At 48.8% G+C, this 25956-nt stretch overlaps 1 protein-coding gene across 1 annotated transcript in view; it reads left to right on the top strand.

Moving 5' to 3' along the window:
• The first annotated feature begins 7745 nt into the window (after window positions 1-7745).
• The window catches only part of SORCS3 (sortilin related VPS10 domain containing receptor 3), a 677010-nt gene continuing 658799 nt past the window's right edge, over window positions 7746-25956 (top strand). Inside the window, exon 1 of the mRNA XM_004611975.2 lies at window positions 7746-9087. Within this exon, the coding sequence (XP_004612032.2) occupies window positions 8458-9087 (630 nt within the window). The 5' untranslated portion in view covers window positions 7746-8457. The remainder of the gene's footprint in view (window positions 9088-25956) is intronic.

Here is a 25956-nt window from a genome sequence, read left to right as displayed (position 1 = left end):
TTTCATTTCTCCAGCTCCAACCAAGTTCGTTATTTCTTTAAAAACTTTTTAAAAATTGAATCACAGTTATATAATGTTCCAACACCCATTTCTTCACCAGTGTACATTTCCCACAACCAACGTCCCCAGTTTCTCTACCCGTCCCCCTGCCCCATGCCTCTGTGGCAGGCACTTTACTCTCTCTCTCTCTCTGTCTCTCTCTCTGTCTCTCTCTCTCCTTTCATACACCCCTTTTCTTGGAATTATCTGGGAGACTAGCTCAATTTGCCCTTTTCCTTTTCCCATCTTTTTATCCTCTGGTCCATTCAGTCCTCAAGAGTCTCATTTGGACTCTTGCATTTCTCATTTTTTTTGCTTTTTTTGGGGGGGAGGGCACACCTGTCAATGCACAGGGGTTACTCCTGGCTCTGCACTCAGGAATTACTCCTGGCGGTGCTGGGGGGACTATATGGGATGCTGGGAATCGAACCCCGGTCGGCCGCATGCAAGGCAAACGCCCTACCCACTGTGCTATTGCTCCAGCCCACATATTGTTTTAAGAGATCACCTTATCTCTAAGAAGTGTAGCAGTACCTTTAGAGTCATTAGGGAGAAGAATAAAAAATTCCTATTTTCCTCCAAACCTTCTCTCCCAATTCCATCCACCTCATTAGATTTATACTCTTCTTTTCTTGTGGAGACAGGACTAGAAGGGAAATGCCAGCAAAATTATTAATGACTTATAGTCATTTAATGACTACTTTCTATTCAAAAGATTTTAAGTTACCATTGTTGACTTTCTTCTCTAGCCTGAACTTGCTGCTTAAACACAAGCGTGCAATTCACCAACACATTGTGGGTAAGTTGCATCCACAAAGGTTATTGTTTAAAGATAACTGCATCATCAAAAGGCTGCCAACTTCTGTCACCGATTGTGGGAAATGTACACTCGTGGAGGAATGGGTGTTGGAACACTGTATGACTGAAACTGTGACTCAATAAAAATAGTTAAAAAAAGTCACCAACTTCTGTAAGTGTTAGACATGCTGTGGATAACCAATGGCTTAGCAGTTAGGTAGAACTAAAGGTAAATATTTGCTGTGGCCCACGGTGTAAGTGAAGGAAGGAAAATATAGAAGAGATTTTCAACCTTTTTTTACACCAAGGTCCAGTTAAAAAATAGGAGAAATATTTTGTAGACTGCAAAGACAAATAAGAAACATTTTTTATAATCGCACTTTGTGCACATTCATTTTAAAACTAATATTATGAAAGGAAAATTCTATAGTTATTTTAATTTAAAACAATCAGAAATTAAGCCACACACAAAAATGCTAATAATAGAACATCTTACACCTTGGAGAAAGCAATACTTAATTCAAATAATGATCACTGTATCACTGTATCACTATCATCGTTGTTTATAGATTTGCTCGAGCGGGCACCAGTAACGTCTTCATTTGTCCCTGTCACATGCTAGTGCAGCCCGATGGTGTATTGGGGGCTCTTTCAGGGTCAGGGGAATGAGGATCGTCATTTGTTACTGTTTTCGGCATATCAAGTACGCCACAGGTAGTTTACCAGGCTCTGCAGTGAGGGCGGGATACTCTCGGTAGCTTGCCGGGCTCTCCAAGAGGGACGCAGGATATACTGAGTCCAGACTGTTCTATAACCATGGCTGTGGCATTATTTCAGATAGATGAAGTACTGTATCCACGTCCATTCAATCTCTGTTTGGTTTTTGTCACTGCAGGCCGAGCACTTAAGTGGCAATAATGTTTTGAAGGACTCACGGGCAACTTCTGTGAATAAGTACAAGTGCAAGGCTGGGAGGCTGAACATCATGGGTATAAACCTATGTTTATGAGCTAATCTCAAGTGTCAGATTTCAGTTTGATCCACAGACTGCAATTTCTGAGAATTAAAGCTTCCTTCTCTGTAAAATGGGGGCATAGGGCTGGCCTCTGCAGGATGGCCAAGAAGGATAAGGACATTTATAGCCAAACTTTCCTCGGATTTTATCTGTGCAACATTTTGTTTTAATTGCATATGAATGGGAAGTATTTTTTTTTTATTGAATCACCATGTGGAAAGTTACAAAGCTTTCAGGCTCAAGTCTCAGTTACACAATGCTCAAACACTGAATGGGAAATATTTTCACCATCCCCATGCACAGCTAAAAAAATGGAAGCACAGGGAAGTGCGGTGTCATGTCCAAGTCACACAGCTGCTGGGATTTGAACACAGAATGACCTCCAAGAATGAACTGATCACATTGCTAAAATGCTGCGGGTGGGGGTGGGTGGGGTGTCCTGACCACACCACTGGGGTACTCAGTGCACGGTGCATGTCAACGCTTATCATTCTCATTAATGAGATCTCCTCGGTCCTCGTGCTTCTTTGGTCTGCATTACTATTTCTTTTTTTTAATTTAATTTTTATAAAGTTGTTCACAATTATTTGTTACATTTAATAGTCCAACACCAATCTCACCACCGTTACACCTTCCCACCACCATATTTTGAATGTTTCCACCCCCAGCCCCAAATCCTGCCCCCAAAGCAGGACCTAAACAATTTATTTTGTATTGCTTGTTATGAATAATCCACTAAAAAGGATCTCCCCAAATTTCCTTAGGAGAACGTGTCTGAAGATTGTTATATTTCACCCTGGAGCCATTAAGCTCTTGTACTAGAGATTTACTGCATGTCATTACTATTTCTCAAATTGTTGATTTGAACCAACAAAATCATTTCTATTTTGTAGAGTTAAGTGAAGCAATAGGTTCATAGGCAATAGCTGGCGTAGTGTCTGCTTTGAAGAAAGGTGTTCTTTAACATCATTTTCAGTTCTTTTCTGCTCTGCTTTCCTTTTTCTCTTTTTTTACCTTCTTAGAGTTTTTGATGCCTTTGTGGACAAGATTCTTAGTTATTGCCTCTTCTAAAACTTATTCAATTACTCTGTGCACCTTAGAAATCTATCTTTTTAGGGGCTGGAGGGATAGTACAGCTGGTAGGGTGTTTGCCTTGCACGCGGCTGACCCGGGTTCAATTCCCAGCATCCCATATGGTCCCCTTAGCACCGCTAGGGGTGATTCCTGAGTGCAGAGCCAGGTGTGACCTATATTTCTTTTTAAAAAATCTATCTTTTAAAAATTGTTAGCGATACCCTAGAGACTACTATTGCCCCACCCCCAAGGGTTCAACCTTGGGAGACACTGACCTGTCCCTGTGACTGAGGATCATCTGTGATAGAGCAAAGTCACTTGTTTTCCTGGGCACAGCAGCAGAACGCAGTGATGTTGATAGTCTTCTGTCTGCTTTCATCTGCACTTTAGGGTTTTGTTTTATAATCACTTTTCTCTGTAGAAATTCAAGAAGTTACAATGTAGATGGTTGTTTTGATGTTAATCAATTAATTAATTTCCCATTTAGTTCTACAAAGGATGTGAAATGGCTTATCAACAATCAACAGATACAGTAAGACCAAAGAGTAGCAACCAGAAACAAATAGCATTTGATAAAAGGAGAGCAACAGGAAAAAAAACCAAAATAAAACATAATCTGAAGATCATTAGAGCAAGTGGACCTTTCATCCAGCTCAACTGTCCAGAGAAGAAGACAAAGAGAGACAATAGTTTAAGAAAAGCCTATTATGAAGAATGTCAGTTTCATAGGGTCAATATACTCTTGGTTCTGTTCCATGAGGAATTTGACTTCAGGATTCTCACAAGGAGTGCTGAGAACATTATAAAGTAATTATCTGAGAAATAGACATAACTGGAATGCTTCTCTTTATGTGCTGGCTGTGTTGGTCAAACATTTATTAGATTATTAAGGAATTGGATTGGTTCTGGTGTGTATGTGTGTGTGTGTGTGTGTGTGTATGTGTGTGTGTGTGTGTGTGTGAGAGAGAGAGAGAGAGGTCATGGTGAAGAACAACTTCTCCAAATGGTATTTAATACACTGTAATAGTTTTAAAAAAATGGAAAGACATCATAGTTGGGTTCCATTGGGCAGAATCTCCATTGGGTAGTTTAGCAGCGTGCTTCCTCTAGGAGCTTTGCCCAGAGACAGAAGGGAAAATGCCTTCTCACTCTGGTCTTTTCTTCGTTCTCCCCATTAGAAATGGCTCAGGGCTAATCCTAGCTCAAAACCTGACTTTCCCAGAAGCAGCAGGCATCATGCCAGCCAACAAAATGGAATTCCGTTGCAACCCTAGCCCTCTTTTATGAATCACAAATGTATATTGGACAGCTCCCGTCTAAGAGCAGCAAGGAAATTCAGTGACGATGATGAAGGCCATGATGGTGATAATAGTGGACCCAGTGCTAGTACTGTGGAGAATTGGGGGCAGACTTCATGGTAGGGCTTTGACTTAAACCAGACTATAGTGGAAACGGGTGGCAGTGTGTGTGTGTGAGTGTGGCGTGATTGAATGAATATGGCAAGAAAGTTCATGATGGTGGGCAGTGCATGGGGCCTGGGACAAGATTCTTGGACGTTGAACTTTCTGGATAATGGCTGGTCACGGGAGAAGTGGGACGTGGGTAATCCATGACGTCATCCTCCTTATGTATTCAGAGGCCATCCTGGCCCATTGTGAGCAGGGCGGCCTGACACAATACCCACGAGTCACATGTGGTTATCTCACACTTGAAACGAAGCTGCTCTGAGAGATGCTCTAAGGATAAAATATCCACTTGGTCTTGAGGACTTAGTACAAAATTACATGAAATTTAATCATTCTTATGTAGTTACACATTGAAAATAATTTGGACATACTCAATTTAATGGTATATTATTATTAAGTTCATCAGCCTCTCTAAAAAATAAACATTTAAATGACTTGGGTAGCTTATATTTCTGTGGGTAGTGCTAGGATGGAGATTGGAACTTTTTATATGCTAAGATGATTTGGGTCCTCTTCAAGGCAGAGACTCTGGAATAAATAGACAGGAGAGGATTGCTAAAAGGCTTTATAATAGGAGTTAACCTATGAGTTTTCTAAATATGTGGGTGAGAAAGAGGAACGGGCTGGGCGGCATGCTCTGTGCGATCTAGGTGACTAAGATGTTAGAGAATTTGTTTGGAATTTGATGCACATGGGTCTCGAGGCATGGGCAGTAGGCTACAGCAATCAACAGCAAGAGGTGACCGCTTCAGCCCAGGAACCGGTGAGATCACTGCCGAGAATGAACCAGTGAAGGAGAGGATGCAAGCCACGCACAGAGAACCGCTGGAAAGACGGTGCTGGGGTTCATTTCAGACTTGGAGAGGAGAAAAGGCTGGTGAACTTGACCAAGACGGGTCAGGGAGAATCTAGACACTCCTGACACCATGTAAACGAGGGAAGATCTTTCTAGAAGGAACATGTTTATAAATGCGGGGGAGGGGCGGAGGAGGCTGACTGGCAGGCTGTCTCAGGAAGGCCCTGGGTGGTCACTGCTAGCTGAGGCTTCTGCAAGTCACTAGTCAGATGGCAGATTGTGGAAAGTGCAGCATAGACCCGCTGGTGAAAGGTGGAAGCTGTGGGTACGGGGCACAATTCTTTTAAGAATTTGGGCTGTAGGGTTGGAGCGACAGCACAGCAGGTAAGGTGTTTGCCTTGCACGTCGCTGACCCAGGTTCCATTCCTCCGCCCCTCTCGGAGAGCCTGGCAAGCTACCGAGAGTATCTCACTCCCGTGGCAGAACCTGGCAAGCTACCCGTGGCGTATTCAATATGCCAAAACCAGTAACAAGTCTCACAATGGAGACATTACTGGTGTCCGCTCAAGGAAATCGATGAGCAACAGGATGACAGTGACAGTGACAGACCATGCATAGGTAGAGTTGGAAGGAAAGGAGTGGGTGCGGTAGGGGGCTTGGGGCACAGGTTATTAGCTGGGGTAGGGCGGAGATAATGTAGAAGAGAAGAGAAAGTGGTGGCAATTGATGGAGCAAGGCCAAAACTATGAACTGGTGCAGGGGACAAGTGAAAATGTCCCATCCAGGGATTGGTGTAGGGGACAAGTGAAAAATCCCACCCAGAGGAATCTTTATCCCCTCCTCCCCCAGTGCTACAATCTCCAGGATGCTGAGACTGCGCACATCATCCAAGCCCCCTCAGTGGAACTCTCCAGACACGGCTCTCCTGGGGACACTACAGGGGGCTTGAGGATGGCCTTCCCCAGTGGGCGTCTCCCGGTGGGAGGATGCCACTCGCAGGCTGGACAGCCCAGCGCCCGCTTATGCGCCAGCTCCCCTCCTGCCCGGGCCAGGAGAGCCCTCGCATCCCTTCCAAGCCCCCGGTTTTCTGCAGGGCCTGCAGCACCCGGCCTTCCCAGTTAGGGGCGCTGGGATCCCGCGGATGGCCTCTTCCGGTCCGGTGCCCACCGATGCCCTGGCACCGCAACTTTCCCCGGCGCGCGAACCTCGCTGCTCTGGGTCTTGGGAAACTCGTCTGGGCTGGACTTGGGCACCAAACGGTTTCTCAGCTCAGCTTCCTGGGTCCTCAGTTTCCAAGTTAGCCCTGGATGTAAAATTCAAGATCTCCAGGAAGGGGGCGCCTGGGAACCTCAGGGGGTCGCCCTCCCGGGCCGGCTCCGAATCGCGGGTGTCTCCTCTGCCCCCAGCTCTCTCGGTCCTCCCCGGCGCGCCCCTTCGCCCCCTTTTGCTGTCCCGTTAGAGCCCCCTTCTTCCTTCTCTCCTGCACTTAGCCATGGCCCCTCTCCCCTTTCTCTATCTTCCCCATCGTTTCCGTCCCCTTCGCCCCATTTTCTAGCGCCCCCCCATCCCACCCCTCAAAAGAAGAGCGAGTCAGTCGTTTCCGTAGAGGAAGGGCAGGGCCAGGAGGCGGTCACGCTCGCCAATCCCCCTCCAGCCCTCCTACTCCTGCCTTAATAGTCCCTCCTCCAGCTCCAAGATTCCCGGTCTTTGCAGCCCCTACAAGCCCCGAGAGCTTCTCGGAGGTGGCGGACTGCGCTTGCCAGTCCGGGGTCGGTAAAACCCGGGGTCTGCTTTCTTTGGGCTGAGCCGCCTCCCTCTTCCCGACTGGGTACAAAGGGTTCCAGCCCAGCCCCCAGTGAGGGGTGGCTAGACCCACGCTGCCTTGGCGGGGTCCGCTCTCTGACAGCCCGCTCTCGGAAAGAACGGGGGAGATGGGTGAGACATCGATGTGGGGGAGCGCGAAGCCTCCCGGTGACAGCGAACGGTCCTTGGCTCCCTCCAGCTCCCGCCCGGGGATTCCGGGAAGAAGAACCCCGGGGTCTGGCCGGAGCCGGCGAGCCCCAGAGCCCGGCGCCGGTGCCTCCCCTGGCGCTCGGGCAGGCTGGAAGAATCAGCCGGTCTACACCGCGGCGCGGGGGACCCGGCCCTGTCTCCAGCCTGGCTCTCAACACGCATTAGCCTCCTGCCCCCTGGCCGAGGCGGCCAGCCGGACTCTGGGAAACGCAAACAGCCCGTGCGTGACCGGCGCGCCCACGGCCCCGAGCCCCGCCCCGCCCGTCGCCGCTCCCGTCCGCCCCGGGTGCCAACTGCGCGCCCCGAGCCGCGCGCCCCCAGCTCCCCGCCGCCCCGCGGCTCAGCCCCGGGGCCCACCCCGTCCACCCTCCCGCCCCCCCACCCCTCTCCCGGCACCCGCCCGCCAGCCCCAGGCGCACCCCTAGCCTCACCCGGACCGGCTGGCGCGCACGTACGCGCACGCACGCACTCCCCGCGCCCCCGCACCGGAGCGGGGGCGCGGAGCGCCGGCAGGGGTGGGGGGCGCGGAGCGGAGTCCCGGTCTAGCCCGCGCTCGGCTTCTGCGTGCCGCCTCCCAGCGCCGAGCCTCCGCGCTCCCGCCGGCCTCCTGCACCCGAACAGTTGGCGCTGAAAACACTTTTACTCCTTCTCCTCCTTCCTCCAGCCCCCACCTCCCCTCGCGCCATCCCCGCTCCCCTTCATCCCCCCCCCCGTCGCCCCCCACGACGGGCACGGAGAGTAAGCCCCGCGCCGAACGCGGCGAGCAGCGGCTCCCAACTCTTGGCCGCGAGCAGGTCGGCGGCTGGAGATCCCGGAGGCTCCATCCGTGCCGGTCCTGGCTCCCACTTGATTCTCCTATTTTCCAAGAGGATCTTCTTATTACCTTTCAACACAGCTTTGGGCAACATTTCTGGGGGGAGCTCGGTGGAGAAGATTTCTGGGGGGCGGCGGAAGGAGGCTGGGGGATATCTTATTCTAAGAGAAAAGAAAAGAAAAGAAAAAAGCAAGCAAGGAGAGCGGCACCGAGGGAGCATTTATTAATCGCGCCCGGGCGCTTGGAATCCCCCTCCGGACGGGCGCGCGAGGCGGGGAGAGCGCGGCGAGGCGCGCCCGCCCCGGCGCCTCCTCCCCGGCCGCCCCCTCCCCACTCTCCGCCGCTCGCCGGCGCGCGCACTCCCCCCGCACCCCCGCGCCGGACCCGCACCTCGGCGGGCGCCACACACTCGGCAGCCCGAGCCGCGGCAGCCGCAGCGGGGATGGAGGCGGCGCGCACCGAGCGCCCCGCTGGCTGGCCCGGGGCGCCCCTCGCCCGCACCGGGCTCCTGCTCCTGTCGACGTGGGTCCTGGCCGGTGCCGAGATCACTTGGGGCGCGACGGGCGGTCCCGGGGGCCCCGCGGCCCCGGCTTCGCGGACCCAGGCGCTGCCTCCTCCGCTCCCGCCGCGGACCGGGGCGAGCCCGTGGCCCCGGGAGCTGGCGGCCGCGCGGAGAGGCGCCGCTCGGGGACACCGGCCCACCCCCGAGCCGCTGCCCCAGCCGGGCGGCGGCGGAAGCGAGAAGCCGGGAGCGGCCCGGGGGCCGTCGCCGGCGGACGCTCCGTGGGCACCGGGCAGCCCGGCTGCTGCTGGCAAACCTGGCGGCGCCAGGAGAAGTCGCCGGGCGCAGCCTCCGAGTGCCCTGGAACGAGGGGACAGCCGCGCCACCGTCTTGGCCGAGGATGCCAAAGGAAGCCGCCCTCTGGCCAAGGGTCTCCGGGAGGAGGCGAAGGCGCCGCGGGCCGGCGGGGCGGCGGCAGAGGAGCTCCGGCTGCCCAGCACTTCGTTCGCGCTGACCGGCGACTCGGCCCACAACCAAGCCATGGTGCACTGGTCGGGACACAACAGCAGCGTGAGTACCCGCGGGCTGCGGAACCCCCGTCTCCCGAGCGCCGGGGACCGCTGGGGACGGGTGGGGGGACGCGCGCGAGACGCGGATAGTTGCTCCGGGTCGAGACCCGGGCGAGGGAGGGGGCGTTCAGACTTTTAGGGGCGAGCGGGTTCCTGCCGCGTCCCCCACGCCCCCAACAGGTTAGCGGAGTTTGTAGTGGGGGGTGGGGGTGGGGGTGTGCGTTTGTTTTGCTGGAGACCCTGGGAAGGGGGGCGCTGGCGGAGAGGAGAGGAAAAGAGGGGTCTTGCCGATGAGCCGGGGAGGGAGGGCTCAGTGGTCACTTTCTCCCATCTCCCATGACGGACTTGCGGTTGGGGGCGGGTGGGCGCTTGAACTTGTGGGTGGGGGCCCGGACTGATAGATCAGTCAGGGGGGAGGACTGGGGGGTTCCTGCCACTGTCTGGATTTCCCCCTCCTTCTCTCTCAAATCATGCAAAGGGGAACCTGGACATCGAGCGACTCCTATACACCTGGTCGCCCTAATGGTCCCAGCCCGGGTGTGCAGGTGGCACCGCCGCCGAGCATCCCCAGGCAGCGGCTCCGGAAGGGAAGAGGAGAGGCAGTGAAAAAGTTTAAAGCGTGGAGGGAAATCCCGCACCCAACCCACACCCGTGCACAGGCGCGTAAAAAGTGGCTCTGCGAAAAACTCGCGTTGGCTTCTGCCCTCTGCCCACTGACTGCTGGGGAGAGCAGAGCGGGGTTCCAGTTTTCCGCGCATCTCTCCACCCCTTCTCGCGGTTTGCCTGGTTGCCCTGGACACCGCTGTGCCAAGAGGTGGCGCCCTTGAGTCCACTCGAGTCCACTCCCGGTGGCTCCCGCACTCGCGAACCCTGCCCGGAAATGCTGCAGACTTAAGACTTAAGCCTGGAGTGCGGGTTCCTCACCTCTCTCTCTCCCTGCCCCACTTGCTCCAGGTGTGCGAAGAAACTGATGCAACCAGGAGCCACTCTCAGCACAAAGAGGTGTGGGGGGGGTGCGCCCTCCCCTGATCTTCTTCGTCCCCCCCCCCCACATACATCCACAGGCTCCCAGGTCCCCACTGTCTGGCTAGTAACAGCAAGATCTGCAAGCTCCCCCCCCCCCATCATATCAGAATGTGGCGTTGGACATTCTGGAGGAGGAAGGATGTACAGGCAAACAGGTTGGGGGAACTACTCGATAAGAAGGTTCCCCTCACCCCCTTTGATATTTCTCTTCATGACTGGTAGTAAAGACTTTCCTGGAAAACTTTGCCTTATTTTAAGGGGGCTTGGGGATGTCACAGGGGTGAGTCGTGAGTAACAGTGCGTAGGAGTCTGCAGAGCACAGTATAACGGCAATGCCGAGTACAGATTTCCTGGTTCTTCATGCTACACAACAAAACTGCCAGCTATCCGGCCTGGAAAGAGGCCGGCTTGGAAGGATCTGTGTTGTACCCTTTCCCAGCAGGGCAGTGGAGTCTCCCAGCTTGGGACTCTACAGCTCTGGCACGGGGAAGTGGCATGGTGTGCCTTTGCAGAGGTGGGTGGTTGGGTGGAGACCAGCATGTCCCCACCGGACTCTGTGTGCTTCCAGGATCTTGCCTGGCAGGGTGGACAGGGTGTGTGGAAGGAAGCACACTCCCAGGAGCAGGAGGTTACCCCAGGATTGCCACAGTGGGATAATGTAAATTCGCTCTGCCTAAAGAGTTTTCTTAGCTCTGCTTCCAGTTAAAGGATCATTGTTTTGTACATTAAAGAAATGCTTGAATATGGGATTTAGAATGCTTTCTGCAACCACTAGTTAAATGTGGATGGCCTTCTCGGCTCACCTCCAGCACAGCCAGACAGCTGAGGAAGTGAGAGGTTAGTATCCCTCCATCCCCCAGGGTGGCTTTTCAGTCCTGAAAGGGGCATATGTCCCTGGGAGGTTGACCAGTTGGCCTTGGTGTCCTTAGTAATGGTGATGAAATGTGGGTGCTCCTTAATAGCTCTGCAGAAGCTTATTGGTTATGCTTTCGACCCGTTTTACTGTGCAAGCATATGATAAGTTTGGAGCGAGGAAAGCAGGGACCCCATTCTCTCTTCTCTCTCCTGTCCAGAGAGGACTGCCTTTCTAGCTCCTGGACTAGACCTGCCAATCTGGCCACTGGCAGTTGGACTGGCAGAAAGATTGGGGAAACCTTGGGCTATTTCCTTGGAGCCCTGAAGAAAACCACTCCAGAGAGGACCAGTTTCTGCAAATGTTACTCAGGTGGTTTCCTTGTCCCTTTCCCCCATTTCTGAGAGCAGCAAAAGGAGGTGCTAGAAACATAAGCCAGAGTGAGGAGTAAGGGGCTGATGAAACTTTGGGGAGATTTCCTCCTCTGTTTCAAACTTGAAAAAGATGTTCTCAAGGCAGAGCTTACGGGTCCTGACATCAGGCTTTTGGGACATAGAAAGAGAATTCCATCTTCTCTTCTGACTTTTTCCTGTTAAACATTGGTCCTGCAGCAAGGCCACCAGCTTCCTTGTGATCTGGTCTCAAGAAGATAGACGAGCAGGCTTTTCGTGAACCTCCTGAGTTCCCCTTGGGGAGATACCCCTTATTGGCAGGAAGAATGGAACTGCCTTCTAGCAATTTGCAGTCAGGTCGGCAGAGTTGTAAATGCAAGAACCTAGTGTGTGCCAGGGGGCTGATGAGGATCCTCGCCGGTCAGCAAGGTCACTTACTCAGTTACCATGGTGGGATGATTTACAAGATGGGCTAAAGGACTGGTGCCCACCAGGCTTGAGCCAGGAATTGTCAGGGGCAGTCTGGGGTCAGGGTCTCTCTCTGAAACTGCTGCCCTGCCAGATGTTATGGGGTGAGGAGTGGGACTGGGGTCTGTGGAGGGTCTCTGCCTATTCTTTCTCTCCCATTGGTTCCAACCAAGACCCTGGTGATTCATGCGTTAGAGCATGTGTCACATATGCCCAGGGGAGTCGGGTCTCCACAGCTTCCAGGGAAAGAGAAAAAAAAAAACCATTCTGCACCTCACTCACCCAGGCAGGCAGACACCTCCCTGCATGCTCAGTGAGTTGGCAAATGGCTCCGGAGAGTGGGAAGTTGTGAAGGCAACAACCTGCTTCTTCAGGCCTCCCTCTCCTGGGGTCAGGCTGGATGGGGATCCCCCGTGTCTGGTGCTTAGGTGAGAGGGCTCCGCCTGTCCTCCTACAACAGGCTGTGGCTCTGGTGGTTTCGCCCCGGCTCACTTGCAGGGATGTTGGTCTGCAGGCTGCCTTCTGCAGTGTGTGGTGGGGATGATCCGGTAGCCATCCCTGGCTGTGCGAGCCCCCACTGCATCCTGCTGAAGAGAAGTGACAGGTGCTGTTAAGTTCACATCCCCACCAGGTCCCCCATCCCTGAAGGTGATGGGAGGTGGGCCTCCCCAGCTTCTCCCGGGCAAGACCGTGTAGCCTTAGCTAATTCAGCTGGACGGTGTTCTAAAATATTTACTCCTAATGTGCAAAATAGCGACAGATTTGATCAGATTAATTGCATTTCACTCACTGGAGCATCTAATTGTGGCTCCCAAACAGATTTTTCAAATAGCTTTTGGCTGGCTGGTCTAGCCTTCCTCGGCCCCGCTCACAGCCTTGGTGTCACAATATCTTAATGCATTTGCCTTCTCGAAGGCTTAATAAAGAAGCCTGCCACAGAACGGTGCTTCAGAGGGTTGCCAGAAAGAATCTGTTTTTAATTAATATTACATGGGGAGTCATCTCAGTTGAGATGTAGCTGGAAAAGGCAGTGGGGACATAACAGCACTAATTGTTCTTGGTCACTGTCTGGGGTGGGGGGCAGGGGGAGGGGAGTGCTGGCCGCAGACTGCGTGTGTCTGCTCTGCCTTGCAGGAGGATGTGATTGGCTTCTCAGAACCTGCAGTGATTTCTAAGGTGAGCAGAAGTTGCAAACTCCTTAATTGCGAGGCCTGATTGAATGATTGCAGAAATGAAACGGTTGGAGCTTGCTTTGTAGCTGGCAAGAAGAAGCGCTTGCAAGTGGCTTCTCCAGCTGTGTGAGGTTTGAGGGGAGAAGAGGGCGGGTAGCTCCAGTGGCAAGAAGACTAGATAGATCATCTTTTCCTGGGGCTGTGCAACTCTGTTACGGTGAATGGAGGAATTTGGGAACCAGACCTGCAGCCCCCACCCCACCAGCCCTCCTATCATCCCCCTAAGGAGCGGGGAGATTTGACCAAGTCTGAGTGGCAAAGCTACGTGCCCCTGAGGCCTGGAGCCTTCACTCACCTGTTGGTTTCCTGCTTCTGTAAGCTTCATGGCTGGCTTGAGACTTTTCCCCAGCAGGAAAGAAATTCTTAGCAAATTTGGGAGAAAAGTGTGGAGAGGAGGTGGTGGAAGGTGTACAGTCTGGGTGAGCAGGGTTTGTGCTCAGTGGGGCCTGGGTTTACCAGCTCATGTGACTGTTGATATTGCAGGCAGGGGGTGGGCTGGGTTGCTGCCTTAAGTGTAATGAGTGCCCCGTAGGGTTTGACCACTGGCCAGGACCTTAGAACTGTGGGCTTGAAAGCATTAGAATCCTGGCCCTGGGAAGCTAGAGTGATAGTGCAGAGGGTAGGATGCTGCTTTGTATGCGACCAACCCAGGTTCGATCCCCAGCATCCCATATGCACTCACAAGCCCCATCAGGAGTGATTCCTGAGTACAAAGCCAGAATTAAGCCCTGAGTACTGCCAGGTATGGCCACAAATATAAAAACAAGGGGGCTGGAGTGATAGCACAGCGGGTAGGGTGTTTGCCTTGCATGCAGCCAATCAGAGTTCGATTCCCAGCATCCCATATGGTTCCCCAAGCACCGCCAGGAGTAATTCCTGAGTGCATGAGTCAGGAGTTACCCCTGTGCATTGCTGGGTGTGACCCAAAAAGCAAGCAAACAAACAAACAAAAATCTTATTCCTGGGAAGGCCATGGTTTATTTCTCAGGGTGTTTCTTAGTGGAGTCCTGCTGTCAGCCTGGTTTTCATCCAGTAGGTCTATATTCTGGATTCAGTTTCTTTAGCATCTTAGGATTCAAATGCAAATTGTTTGTCATAACCATCCCCAGTCCCAGGTCCACTTCTTGAACTCTGAATGGAACCCTTCCACTATGGTCCCCTTTGCCCTGGCCAAGCCAGCTTCACGCTGCCTGTACCCCATCTGCACTCAGCCCTGGGTTCTGAGACTTGCTCACTTTGGAGACCCACTTTCCTCATATGGGGTGCTGCCCACATTCACACTAAGTGCAGGATTCCAACTCATTATCTCGTGGAACCTGACTGAGAAGCATTTATTTTCCTCTGTCCTAATTGTTTATAGGATTTATGGACCACACCACGCATTGGATTCTATTTAATTTAATGCCAAGTTACTTCGGTCTTGTTTTGTGAGTGTTCTGAGAACAAGGAATGAATGAATTGCCACAGTAGCCCTGCCCACCAAGTGGGAGTGCTGTCTTCCTGCCCGTCTGGTGGCAAGTGGCACTGGGCTTGGCACCTAGCTCAGAATACACTTACTGGACTGACCTGGGAGGGGACAGTGCCTGATCTGTGAAGGGTAGACAGGTGACTGTAGTCTCTTAAGAGCATCATTTATGCACTTGGTCAGTGAGTTCATATGTGCACTTTAATTCAGATAAAGAAGCATTTTCACCCCACTCAGTAAGAGGACATAAATACGGACTTGTTGGCAATCCTGGTTTCTTCCTCATGTACTTTTGGGATCAGATGGACTCACATTAGATATGGTGCCACTTGCTGTGTGTTTCTGGTGCACTGGGCAGTGTTCCGGCCACTGAGGTTGGTAGGACAGAGATGGAAAGAGAAGGGTGCAGACAAAGGTCCCTCCAACAAGGCTTCGGTTGGGAGCAGGTTCTCTTGTCACGTGAAATCACATGTGCTTACAAGACGGCTGCTGAGAGTGATACGTGGTTCATTACCAAATAAATGACCCTTTCAGGATGTGGGCACAGAGATGAGGGGGTGTCTGGGGGGAGGAACTGCATGCTCTTAAGCTCTCAGACTGTCAAGGTCGGAGAGCAGGTGGGGGACTGTCTTCCCATCACTCAGCATGGAGCTGTGTGGTAGGAGACTCAGACAGATCCTGGCCCCCTGCTGCTCGGACACCCTACTGTTTCCTCTCTCCCCAGAGAGCCATCCTCACTACTCCTCCCAGCTCTCCCCCGGGGCTCATATTACCTTTTCCTTCCCAGGGGATTTAAGCCTTTTTGCTCAGATGAGGTGGGGGAAGAGCTGCCCCATTTTGTAAGTCGGATTGACGGTTTCCAAGGATAGTTCTGCGCAGTGCCATGGGACGTCAGGAGCGATTCCTCCTTCCTGCTCTGGGGCTGTGTCCTAATGCCAGCCCTGCCTCCCTCGCCCGTGGCTGGGGACAATAATAAATACCAAGCTGGTTAACCTCGGACAATCTGGATCTTACTAACTGATGTTAATGGGGGCCTCCTGTGAGTCACCTCGGTGTTTGAGTTAGTGAATCAAGCCTGGTTGCATCACCGGGAACATTGCGCTCATTTATTTCGATCAGTGTAGTTTGGCTTTAATTATTTATGGAAATGCTGTTCTTTAGAGTACACTAATAAATGTGCTATAGTAAATTTGGAAAATGTAATGGAGTTTAAGAAATTCATGATTACACAAATAGCTTTCTGCTATTAACTCCTTACTGGGGCACGGCGGGAACCGTCACCGCTGGGCTCGGATGAGGGGGGACCCAGGACACAGCCCTTCAGAATGCTGGTCACTGAGACTATGGCAGTGTCCAGTGGGGCCTGTTTCCTGTCATGCTTTGTGAGAGAGGGCGGTGTTGGGAATTGGGACACCGAGCAGTAGGGTGATCAAGGCTCCTGTTTGGATGTGGATTGTAGGGCACACAGCGTGGGGTTATTGATGGAAAAGGTGTGACTTCTTACTTGTGAGGGTTTTCATCAGGAATGCAATTCTTGTCAGGATGTATGTATATTCGAGCAAGGGCTTAGGAGTGTAAGCTCTGCAGGAGTGTGGGCGCTTGAATTTGAATGCTGACCCCCTTCTCAGTTAGGGGGCTTGGGCTTGGACCACACCCAGTGGTGCTCAGGGCTCGCTCCTGGCTCTGCGCTTAGGGATGGTTCAGGGTGCCATATGTTGTGCCCAGTATTGAACCTGGGTCAGCCTCATGTAAGCCAGTGCCCCCACTGTACTATCGCTCTGGCCTCTGCCCCTGTTCCTTTAATAAAAGTGCGACACCAGGCAAAATGTTACTCTCTCTTTGACGTTGCTTTTTAAAGTCTGTAAAAATGAAATAGTACTTCTTGCACTGGACTGCACCAGACTTGAGTAAGGTGTTGCACGGAACAATCAGAGAGATGCTCCATGTGTCTAAGAAGCCGTTAAGTACTGCGGTTGCTTAGCTGTCACCTTCACAGTGGAAGGGGTCTCTCCTTCCTTTTCAAATACAAACAGGGCCACAGAGGACAGGACCTGCTTAGTTTCCTAGTGAGTGCATGGCAAAGCCCTGGCTGGAATCCCCTTTTCCGTGCCATGTTCATTTCCTCCACCTCTACAATCCTTGCCTGCAGTTGACCGAGTCTGTGTTGTTTGTCTTCTGCTCAGTGCTGAGGTCGGCAGTGAAACAAGTGAGCACCCGACTTCTTGAGAAGTATAATCAGAATTTGTAATAGTGATGGTCCACTTGTATCACTTGTCTTCCCGTTGATCTTCGATTTGCTCGAGCGGGTGCCGGTAATGTCTCCATTTGTCCCTGTCACGTGCTAGTGTAGCCCAATGATATCTGCTTGCTCCAGGAACAGGAAGAGCCTCAAATCGTTCATTCAGGGTTTTGACGAAGAAGTCTGAACATCTCGTTGGTGGGTGGCCACTCGGTCTTTTGATGTCCTGTGGAATCCAGCCGGTAACTGCTCTAGTCTAGGGGTCGTCTCTGAATCGCATTACATGTCCGGCCCATCTGATTTTTGATGCCTTGGCAAACGAGACAGTGTCCCTGATTCTTGATCGTCGACGGAGGTCAGAACTCTGGATTCCTTCTTTCACTTGAGTGAGATGTGATATTCCTAGCATAGCTCTTTCGATTCCTCTTCTGGATACCCGAATAGCATTCTCATCCTGTTTGCGTAGGGCCCAGGTCTCTGAGGCGTATGTTATTGCAGGAAGAACGGTGAATCGAAAAGATGTGCCTGGAGTCAGAGGTCCTTCATCCTCTTAACCACTGGAATGGTTACAGTCAGGTTAAAGATAATCCTCATTAATGATAAATGAATAATACCTTCCCCCCCCCCAGGGTTTTCCCCGGTCTTTAAGGCACTGGGAAAGAGAAGGAATATCTTCTTTTTCGTTGTTGTTGTGGTTCTTTGGGGGCCATATGTGGCTGTATTCAGGGATTATTCCTGGTTCTGTGATTCTCCTGGTGGTGCTAGGGGACCATATGCAGTGCAGAGGATGTAATTTGGGTCTGCTGCATGCAGGTACTATCTTTCCAGCCCCAAGAGTAGCCTCTCTTGATGACATTTCACTGCTGATCATGGAAGATCAAAAGCAAGTGAGTAAATTGTGTAGTGTTAGAAAACTAGAGAAATGCTGGCTGCTGGACTGGTAGATAACGACTGCCTATTGCCAAACTCATTTACATTGAAGGCGTGCAATGGTCCTGCTTTCCTTTTTCATGGACTTCCTTGCTCTGGTACGAAATGGATGTCTCCATGACTGCCATATCTCCAGCCTCCTTCACAGAAGGATCACACTAGCTGCTGGTTATTTTGAGTGATCGGAACCCATCAAGCTACAGACTTGAATTCCCCTTTGCTTGCACCCTATGCACCAGCAATGGAACCTGAGATCCTTCCACAAACACTAGAGGGAGTGTTGCCCTGGGAAAGAAGTGCAAATAAACAGGATGAACTAATTTTAAACGTGCTGCACAAGGAATTGTTCTGAAGGAGAGAATAGATGCAGTAGCCTGAAGCTGCATGGTTTGAAAGGCTGGGAAATAAGTGATCAGTAATGGGGCAGTTGAATTCATGGGACTAGCTTCTTCTGGAAGGAAAGGAAGTGGATATTTTGTATGAATGTGTTCATTGCAAAGTCAGATATTCGGCCCATTCATGGTGTAGCTGTAACTCTAGGAGTAAATTCAACCATCAACAATGCTAAGACCTGGTTCTGTCATCTCTTCTGCCATCTTTCTCTCCCTTTGTGACCCCTCACTGTCCTAAGCGTGATTGTCAGTTCAGAACAAAATTGACTTGGGAAAGAATGCATTTCTTAGAGATGGGGGAGAGGGGCCTAGCTGTACCCTTTGGCCATCACAGGTGTCCCTCACTGTTCCTCATCCCATGTGTCTCAGCATTCTTAAGGTCTTTCTGGCATCCATGGTGAGGTGACAGTTTCTCTTCCAGATGGTTAGAATCAGGTTATGACTATACTGTGACATAGGAAATGCACCTTATCTTGTTAAAATGGTTTCTCAGTGGGGGATACAGAACAATTACTGTGTTGAATATTTTCATTTTCAGGCATGGAGATGTCTCTCAAGCTGTCAGAATGTGATTTCACCATAGTTCTCTGCTATGAGAGTTTTGAAATCCTGACCCAAAGCCCCAAAGACACACCTTGTTCCCCAGGATGCTGGGGGAAGAGGAGAGGAGCTTTAGAAGGCAAAGTGTTGGTCATATCACTGCTGCTTCCGGTGCTTTTCATGCTCGAACACGAATGTTTGGCTGGAACATTTCTCAAAACTGACGTTGTTTTTTAATGATGAAAATACCCCATCAACAACTTTGAACAATTGATCTTGAGTCTTAGCTTTACTGACTATAAAATGGATATATTATTGAACACGTAGTGTTGTGAGTCTTATAGTTAATGTACAGAAAGGATCTACCATCCTTTCCATAAGGTATCTTGGAAATAATGGGGGTCTGAGTGTCCAGAGGCAGAGGATCTGTGGGTACCCTCCTACACCTCCATGGCACTTTTGCTTCCCTTGAATGCTGGTCTGACTTCTAACTTCTAGTAGTAGAGGCTATTGTTTCTCTGAGCTTGCTTTGGTCACCAGCACAGAGACTGGTAGTGTCAGGAAATAATAGCTCTCAGTGATGTTGTGGGAGCTGATGGACAGTTATCCCAGCCTTCTTGTGCATTGGATGGAATAATGTTCAGGCTTGTTTCTTTACTGTCTTCCACAGTACCCTGGGGTATGCAGCCCCTGCAGAGCCATCTCGCTAACTCCATGTCTAACTCCCTTCCCTCTCCTATTTCCTAGGATGACACCCATTCCATCCCATGAAACTACTTAAAATTAAGTCTTTGCTTTAGAGTATCTTTTTGGAGGAATGCCAAATAAGCTTCCTTAGTTCTTTCCAGGTCTTTCAATGTGGGATATGCAGAGAAATAGAACCAAAATGATACCCACCTTTTGATAATAGAACCAGAATCTTTATAGTAAGTCTCTCTCTATATATATATGTACATTTATAAATATATGTATGCATCTGTATGTGCTAAGATATTTAATATGAGGAATTAGCTCACAGCAGCATGGAAGCCCTAATTTCTAGTCTGTAAACTATAAGCCAAGCAGTGAAGATCTTAGTTTATAAACTGAGTTTGAAGGGCTGAGAGTCAGGAGAACTGTTGGTGTCATCTAGTCTGAGATCAAGTTCAACTACCAGAGAAGATGTGTATCTGAGTTCTAAGAAAGACAAAAAGAATCTCTTACTTTTATTTGGTGGGTGTGGGCAGGGTGAAGGGGGTTTATTCAAGACTTAAATAGATTGGATGAAGCCAGTTTACATTGCAGAGGGTTGTTTTACTCAGTTTGCTAATTCATGGTTTTAATTTCATCCTGTCTCTCAATCTTCAATCTTTCTTTCTCTCTCTCTCTCTCTCTCTCTCTCTCTCACACACACACACACACACACACACACATACACAGAGAAGAATTTGATTCCAAATATTAGAACATCCTATGGTAGTCATGTTGTCATGTAAAGTTAACCATCCCATTGAATTATGACTTCCCCATCCTGCTTTGGTTTCCCAGATATTCACTGTGGAGAAGGAGATGGGTACTGACCCTGGTTCCCAAGAACATCTTCCTTTGGAGTTGGTGCCTTGAAGAAGATAAGAGCCCAGTTTAGGACTATACTGAGCAGCAAGAATCTGGTGTTGAGGACCTACGGAGGGGGACAAATACCTGCAAATTAGTCTTTACCACCATTTCTCAGGGCTAAGGACCCTCACCATACCACTGGGCATGAGCTTGGTCCCACAATCTAAATGCCCCTAAAACTTGGATTCTGTCTGCCTGGAGATAAACCTCCTGCCTATAAATGTGGTGTAATTCCCCCCTTCCTGTCTTAAAATATCAGAGATTAGGCAGGATGCAGCTGAGCCTGAACTTAGTGTATTCTAAGGTATCAGCATTAGGGCGGCAAGACTGGTTGCTAAGGATTTTGGTTTAGGAGTTGGGTTTCTGCTTTACATCAAGCGTCTTCAGCAAGTCACTTGTTTCTTAGGTTTTAGGGAATGAAGGTCCCCCTAGGTGTGATATATATGTTTATGAATAAGACTTGCACAAAAGGGGCACATTAATAAGGAGATCTGAAATTATGATGAAAAAACTGGAAAGTGCATAAGATTGATTTTTATTTCTCAAGCAAATGTTCATCCATTCACTCATTCAGTAATTTCTGTATTTTATGTGATACCAATTAAGCTATTTGAACATTCTGGGATTCAGTTGCCTTATCTCTAAAAGGAAAGAATTCCATAAATTGATTGCAGGCTCATCTCGCTACAAACTAGATGTGACACAAGGTCAATCATTTCTTTATGTGTGAAATGGGGACAATCCTATTTGCTCCCTTTATGTCACAGTTAAATAATGGGATTCTGCCTTTGGAAGTGTTCTGAAAAGAGTGCTTTTCAAAGTGATATGAACAGGAGGAGAGAGTTCGCTTCCCTTTGCTTTATCCTTAAGTAGGTGGGGTTGAGACCACATCCAGCCTTTGACTTCTCCCAGCACAAATGAAACACTTCCATTAGCACACAGACTACAGTTTTCAGAACCTTCAATTTCTTATTCCAGGCATGATTGTTCAATTTACTTCAAGTCACATCTGATATAATACAATTCTCAGATGGGCGTGTAATCGGGATGTTTAAAACAAACATTTATTCCTGGGCTTGACCTTTATTGATTGCTCTGCTTATTTCTCTCAGATACTATGAAGTATTTAGGGAGCACAGACGCTATGCCTTGTGATGCCGGCTGTAGGAACAAGCTTATACTGCAGTCTGGACATCCCCAAACCTGATAGTCTTGTGTGTGAGAAAACCTATTAGACAATGTGAGATTGTGTAAAACAGGTGCTAATTTAAGCATACTTAGCATTGCTTAGTATGCATTGCATATAGTCAAGACTATAGTGCGGGCTACTGTTTCAGTCTGATAGTTTTGTGTTTTCCCTACATCAATTCCAGTAGTATGGTCAGAAACAGACATATATGATCCTTGTGGCCAAGCCTGTGCTACTTGATTGGGGCCACAGGTGATTGTTTGGGTTTCCTTTTACAACATTTTTTTCCTTTGTTTCTCTGGTTTTATCTTCATCAAAGAAGAAACATCCTATTTTTTAAGCCACGAAGCCAAGATATTCCAGCTTCTTATTGTTTAAGTGTCGGACATTATACTTTGCACTTATTCCTCTCTGGACCTGCTTCCCTCTTTTCAACTTGATATTTTCATTTATTCTATGCTGAGTTTGTGCCGTTTCTCAAATTTCATTCTTGGGGCAGAGCCTCATTTTTCTTCTTCAAGTATTCTGTCTCAGAGAGTGGCGTAGGTTATTCCTGTGTCCTGACATAATTATCACTAGAATCCTTTTTAACTCTCAAAAGAGTTTTCATGTGAATTATATAGTGACCTCGTGCTGATACTTAAATTTTTTTAAAATTCTTGACCTGTTTAAAATGTATTTTTTCTCCTATTGGCTAGATAGTTTGTCTGAAAATAGAAATCTCAGGTCAAAAATATTTCTGTTGGATCTTTGTAGTACATGGATTACTTGATAGTTGTTATTTTTGATTTACGAGGACTGAGAAAGCTTGTTGAAACGTTGGTGAAAAATGTTATACAGGGCTTTCAGACTGAGGAATCTCTGACACAGACCCAGAAAATCCCTCAGGCTGCATTGTCTGGGTCAGCACCCACAAACACAATGGTCCTGGGTAGTTCACCTTGGGATCTGCTGTATGCAGATGAGGCTTTCAGCCATCACAGTTCTGATTGGAGGAGAGTTTGTAAAGTAGCGATTAGTCAGATTTCAATCCTGGATGGTCTTTGGCATGACTGTGTACTTTTATTATTTTTCTTCACCTTTCTGGCCAAGATTAGACATACCTCGGCATGCTTAACAGCCTTCAACTCTATTCTTCACCTTAACTTGGGATGGTTATATTTTTTCTTCATTTTTGGGTGGAGGGGCATGTCCATCAGTGTTCAGGGTTTACTCCAGATTCTGGGATCAGTCGTGATGGGTGGAGGGGACTGTGTGCAGTACCGAGGATAGAACTTGGGTCATTCGCATGCAAAGCAAGCACTTTCTTCACTCTACTCCCTTTCCAGCTCTCTTCTTCTTCTTTTTTATATTGTTTATTGCTTATAGGTGTCTTCCTTCCCATCAGGGGTATATTAGGATAGGGAAAAGGGGTACCTTATAAGTTTTAGGGGAGACCCGATGAATTACAACCAAATATATATGAAATGAACAGTATGGCACAGGGAGTGGAATATATTTGTCATAGATGTATATATGTATATATGTATAAATATATTTGTCATATCAGTTTGTCATAGATGCTTGCCATTTAAAGATGTTTCATATAAAACTCCCCCATCCCATCCCAAAGTGGTCTCAGGTTCTTTTAACTCAAACATTTTAAAGTTGTTACAAAATCATCACTAATATTAAATTAATATTTGTGAAATATCCTCAAAGGTGCAAGACCATGGTGGACTCTGAGTCTGCATCCACGAGCCATGCTGAGGGAGAACCATCCAAAATTTTGTCGGGAATGCTTAACAGAGACAGCACAGGGCAGAGGTTCAGGAGTAGATGAGCTGAGATTTCCATGTGTTCAGGGTTGGTAAGGTGAAGGAAAAGGGCAGAGCATTCTAACTCCCAGTTCTGTGGTATCAGGGAGCAAGGCCTGGAAAGAACAGGGCAGAGTAGCTGGAACAGGGTCTACAGGCTGCTGAGAGATGAAGCTTGACCGCTGACTTGGGAAGGACCAAACAGGGTCTTCAGGATGGAGGGGAAGGAGGTACGTCTATATTCCAAGAGCATGGCTGATAAGCCAGAGGAGGGTTTCAAAGAGGAGATCTATGCAAAGCTATGGTACAGGCTTATTCTGTTGGTTGGAGATGCCTGGGTGGATGAGAGTCCACACTATTGCTGTCGTCTTAGAGGATAATGGAGGTGAACGAGGAAGCGTCAGCTGGAGAAACACTTAGCGGGTGTCCCGGAGGCTGTTGCTGATGCCTCTCTGTGACTCTTCACTCCTCCCAACTACTCCTTTGTGTGTCTTTGCAGATGTCACCACACCACTGTAGGCCAGTCTCTCTGTGGGAAAGGCACTGGCCCTCATGCCCTAACTTGGGTTTGGCAGTCAATCGAAGAGGTACCATTTCTAAGCCTAGTTCTCAAGAACTTTTTTGTGACCATGTACTATCTTGCTCTTCTGTGCTAGCTAAAAGAAAACCTTGGTGCCAAGAAAAGAGAGGAGAGAGAGGAGAGGGGGGAGAGGGAAAGGGGGAGAGAGATTACCCTTGTGCCCTTTCAGTAAAGCTCTACTCATCTGTCATCCCAGTCAACAGCAGCAAAACTACCCAGGTGAGCCCCGTATGTAACCAGCCACCCTGGAGCTGCCTTGAATGTGTTTTGAGAAGTGGTTGAGATGTGATGGTCCGTTCCTGCAGTGTTTTTCCAGCTAAAGCTAATTGATACAATGGGTACAAGCAGGGCTTTGCTGATTAGATTGAGCAAGTTGGAGTATTGTAACTACAGCACTAAGGTTTGCCTGTTCAAGATCATCAAGCGTATACACTCACAGGTTTATCCATACTTAGGTGTATCTTCTTGGTGGTTCCCCGACTTTCAGGGATTACAATTCATGGTTGTTATTTTTTCTGTTAAAGGCAGGTCAGATTCATGGTCCAAAAGAATTAATCTTCCATTCTTTTTCCCTTTCACTCTCTTTCCAGCAGCTTAATCGAATTCCAGCAGAGCGTTCGAGCTGAGTGGTCCTTAGGCCCCTCCATAGGGGCCCGAAAATTCAGCGTATTCTTATTAGAGTTGAAGTCAATTTCTGGTCTAGCTGTGAAGATGGAATTTCACTTCGAGGGGGGACGAAATGCGAGACCAGAGATTTTCCTGGACTTGACTGATTATTTAAAATATATTAGCGCTGATAAAATATTTAGCTTTTAAACAACAAATTTAATATAGGGAACTGTGCTTTATTTATTAATGGCAGTTGCAGGGAGATTGGTAGGAGTTGTGCTAAAGTGCACTGTTGTGATTTTGCAAAGTATAGTAATTACTGTAATATTTTGTTGAATTATTAATATCTATGATGCCTGCAGGAACAGAAGCTTCTGCAGTCGAACTCATTTCAAGATTGCTTTTTCCCCCTTCTGGTTTTGTTTTGTATTTTCTTTTCTTGTGCTCTCATGAATTTTTAAAGAAATGGAGGGGGTGGGGCAAAGTTGATTACATTGTGTGAAACCCTTTGTTGCACCCTTTAAGGAAAGGTAGGCAGGCACCAGAGAAATACCTGTTGTTCCTTGAGTTCCCCTAAGCCAAAACCTGTCCCCAGTGTCTTGACAAAGGGATGCTGCAAGTGTCATGTCTGGGGCAGAAAAGGACTCCTTATGTGCCTTTTCAGGAGTTGAGCTCAGAGGGCACAGAATGGCCAAGCGATGTGTGTGCATTGGTGAGTGAAACATGTGCACACCTCAGAGCTGTGCTCTTTCTTCGTGGGCAGGCTTGGTAAATACCTGGACATATGCCTGTAAGCAGTACTCTGAGTGTCTAGTAAGTGCTTAAATGAGAGGGTAGTAGAGGATGATGATGGTGGTGCTGTCTTAGTAGTATGAAGGACTCATGCTAGAGAAGAAAGACTGCATTCAAGTGTAGGATCTATGTAGGAGCAACACTTTTGGTTGTGACTGAATCAAAATCACATGCCCAAGACAGACCAATCTCCTGCCATCACCAATTTATCAGTTCCATAAGCATTTACAGAATTGACCATTACCATTTACCCAAATTAGTCAGCATCTAAGTCCCCAGTTTCCTGGTCTGTGTAATGGGTGCATTGTTCAAAGTGAAATAGTACCTCTGAGAGGCTCTGATAAAGATTTATTTCTCAATCCAGCTAAGGAAATATTGCTATTCAGTTATAGGAGAAATCGCTCCTACTTGGGCTGTGAGTTTTGAGAGTCAGCAAAGGAGGATTCTTAGCTCCATTTCCTTTTGGCCAGAAACTTTACAATTTGAGAGTTATTTCTTTGGATGAACCATTGTCCTTGTTAAGATTCTCTGAACTTGGACTTTATGAGACAAAATTTTAGAGACATGGTGATCTAACCACATCCTTTTTCCAGATGTGAAGTGTGATCAAGCGAGATTTTGGAGTGTCCAGATTCACTGAGGTCATGGAGATGCTCCACCCACATTTATCCATGACCCTTAGTCCCATGCACTCTGGTTTTCCAGTTAAAAGATTCATTTTTAATTCTAGAAGGGTAAATAGTAACAATAACAGGTCTCATTCCCCTGACC

This window comes from Sorex araneus, chromosome 11 (assembly GCF_027595985.1).
Source record: "Sorex araneus isolate mSorAra2 chromosome 11, mSorAra2.pri, whole genome shotgun sequence".
NCBI classification, from domain to species: domain Eukaryota; kingdom Metazoa; phylum Chordata; class Mammalia; order Eulipotyphla; family Soricidae; genus Sorex; species Sorex araneus.
Note: the sequence above shows the minus strand (reverse complement) of the source record. Positions and strands in the feature narration are given on the sequence as shown.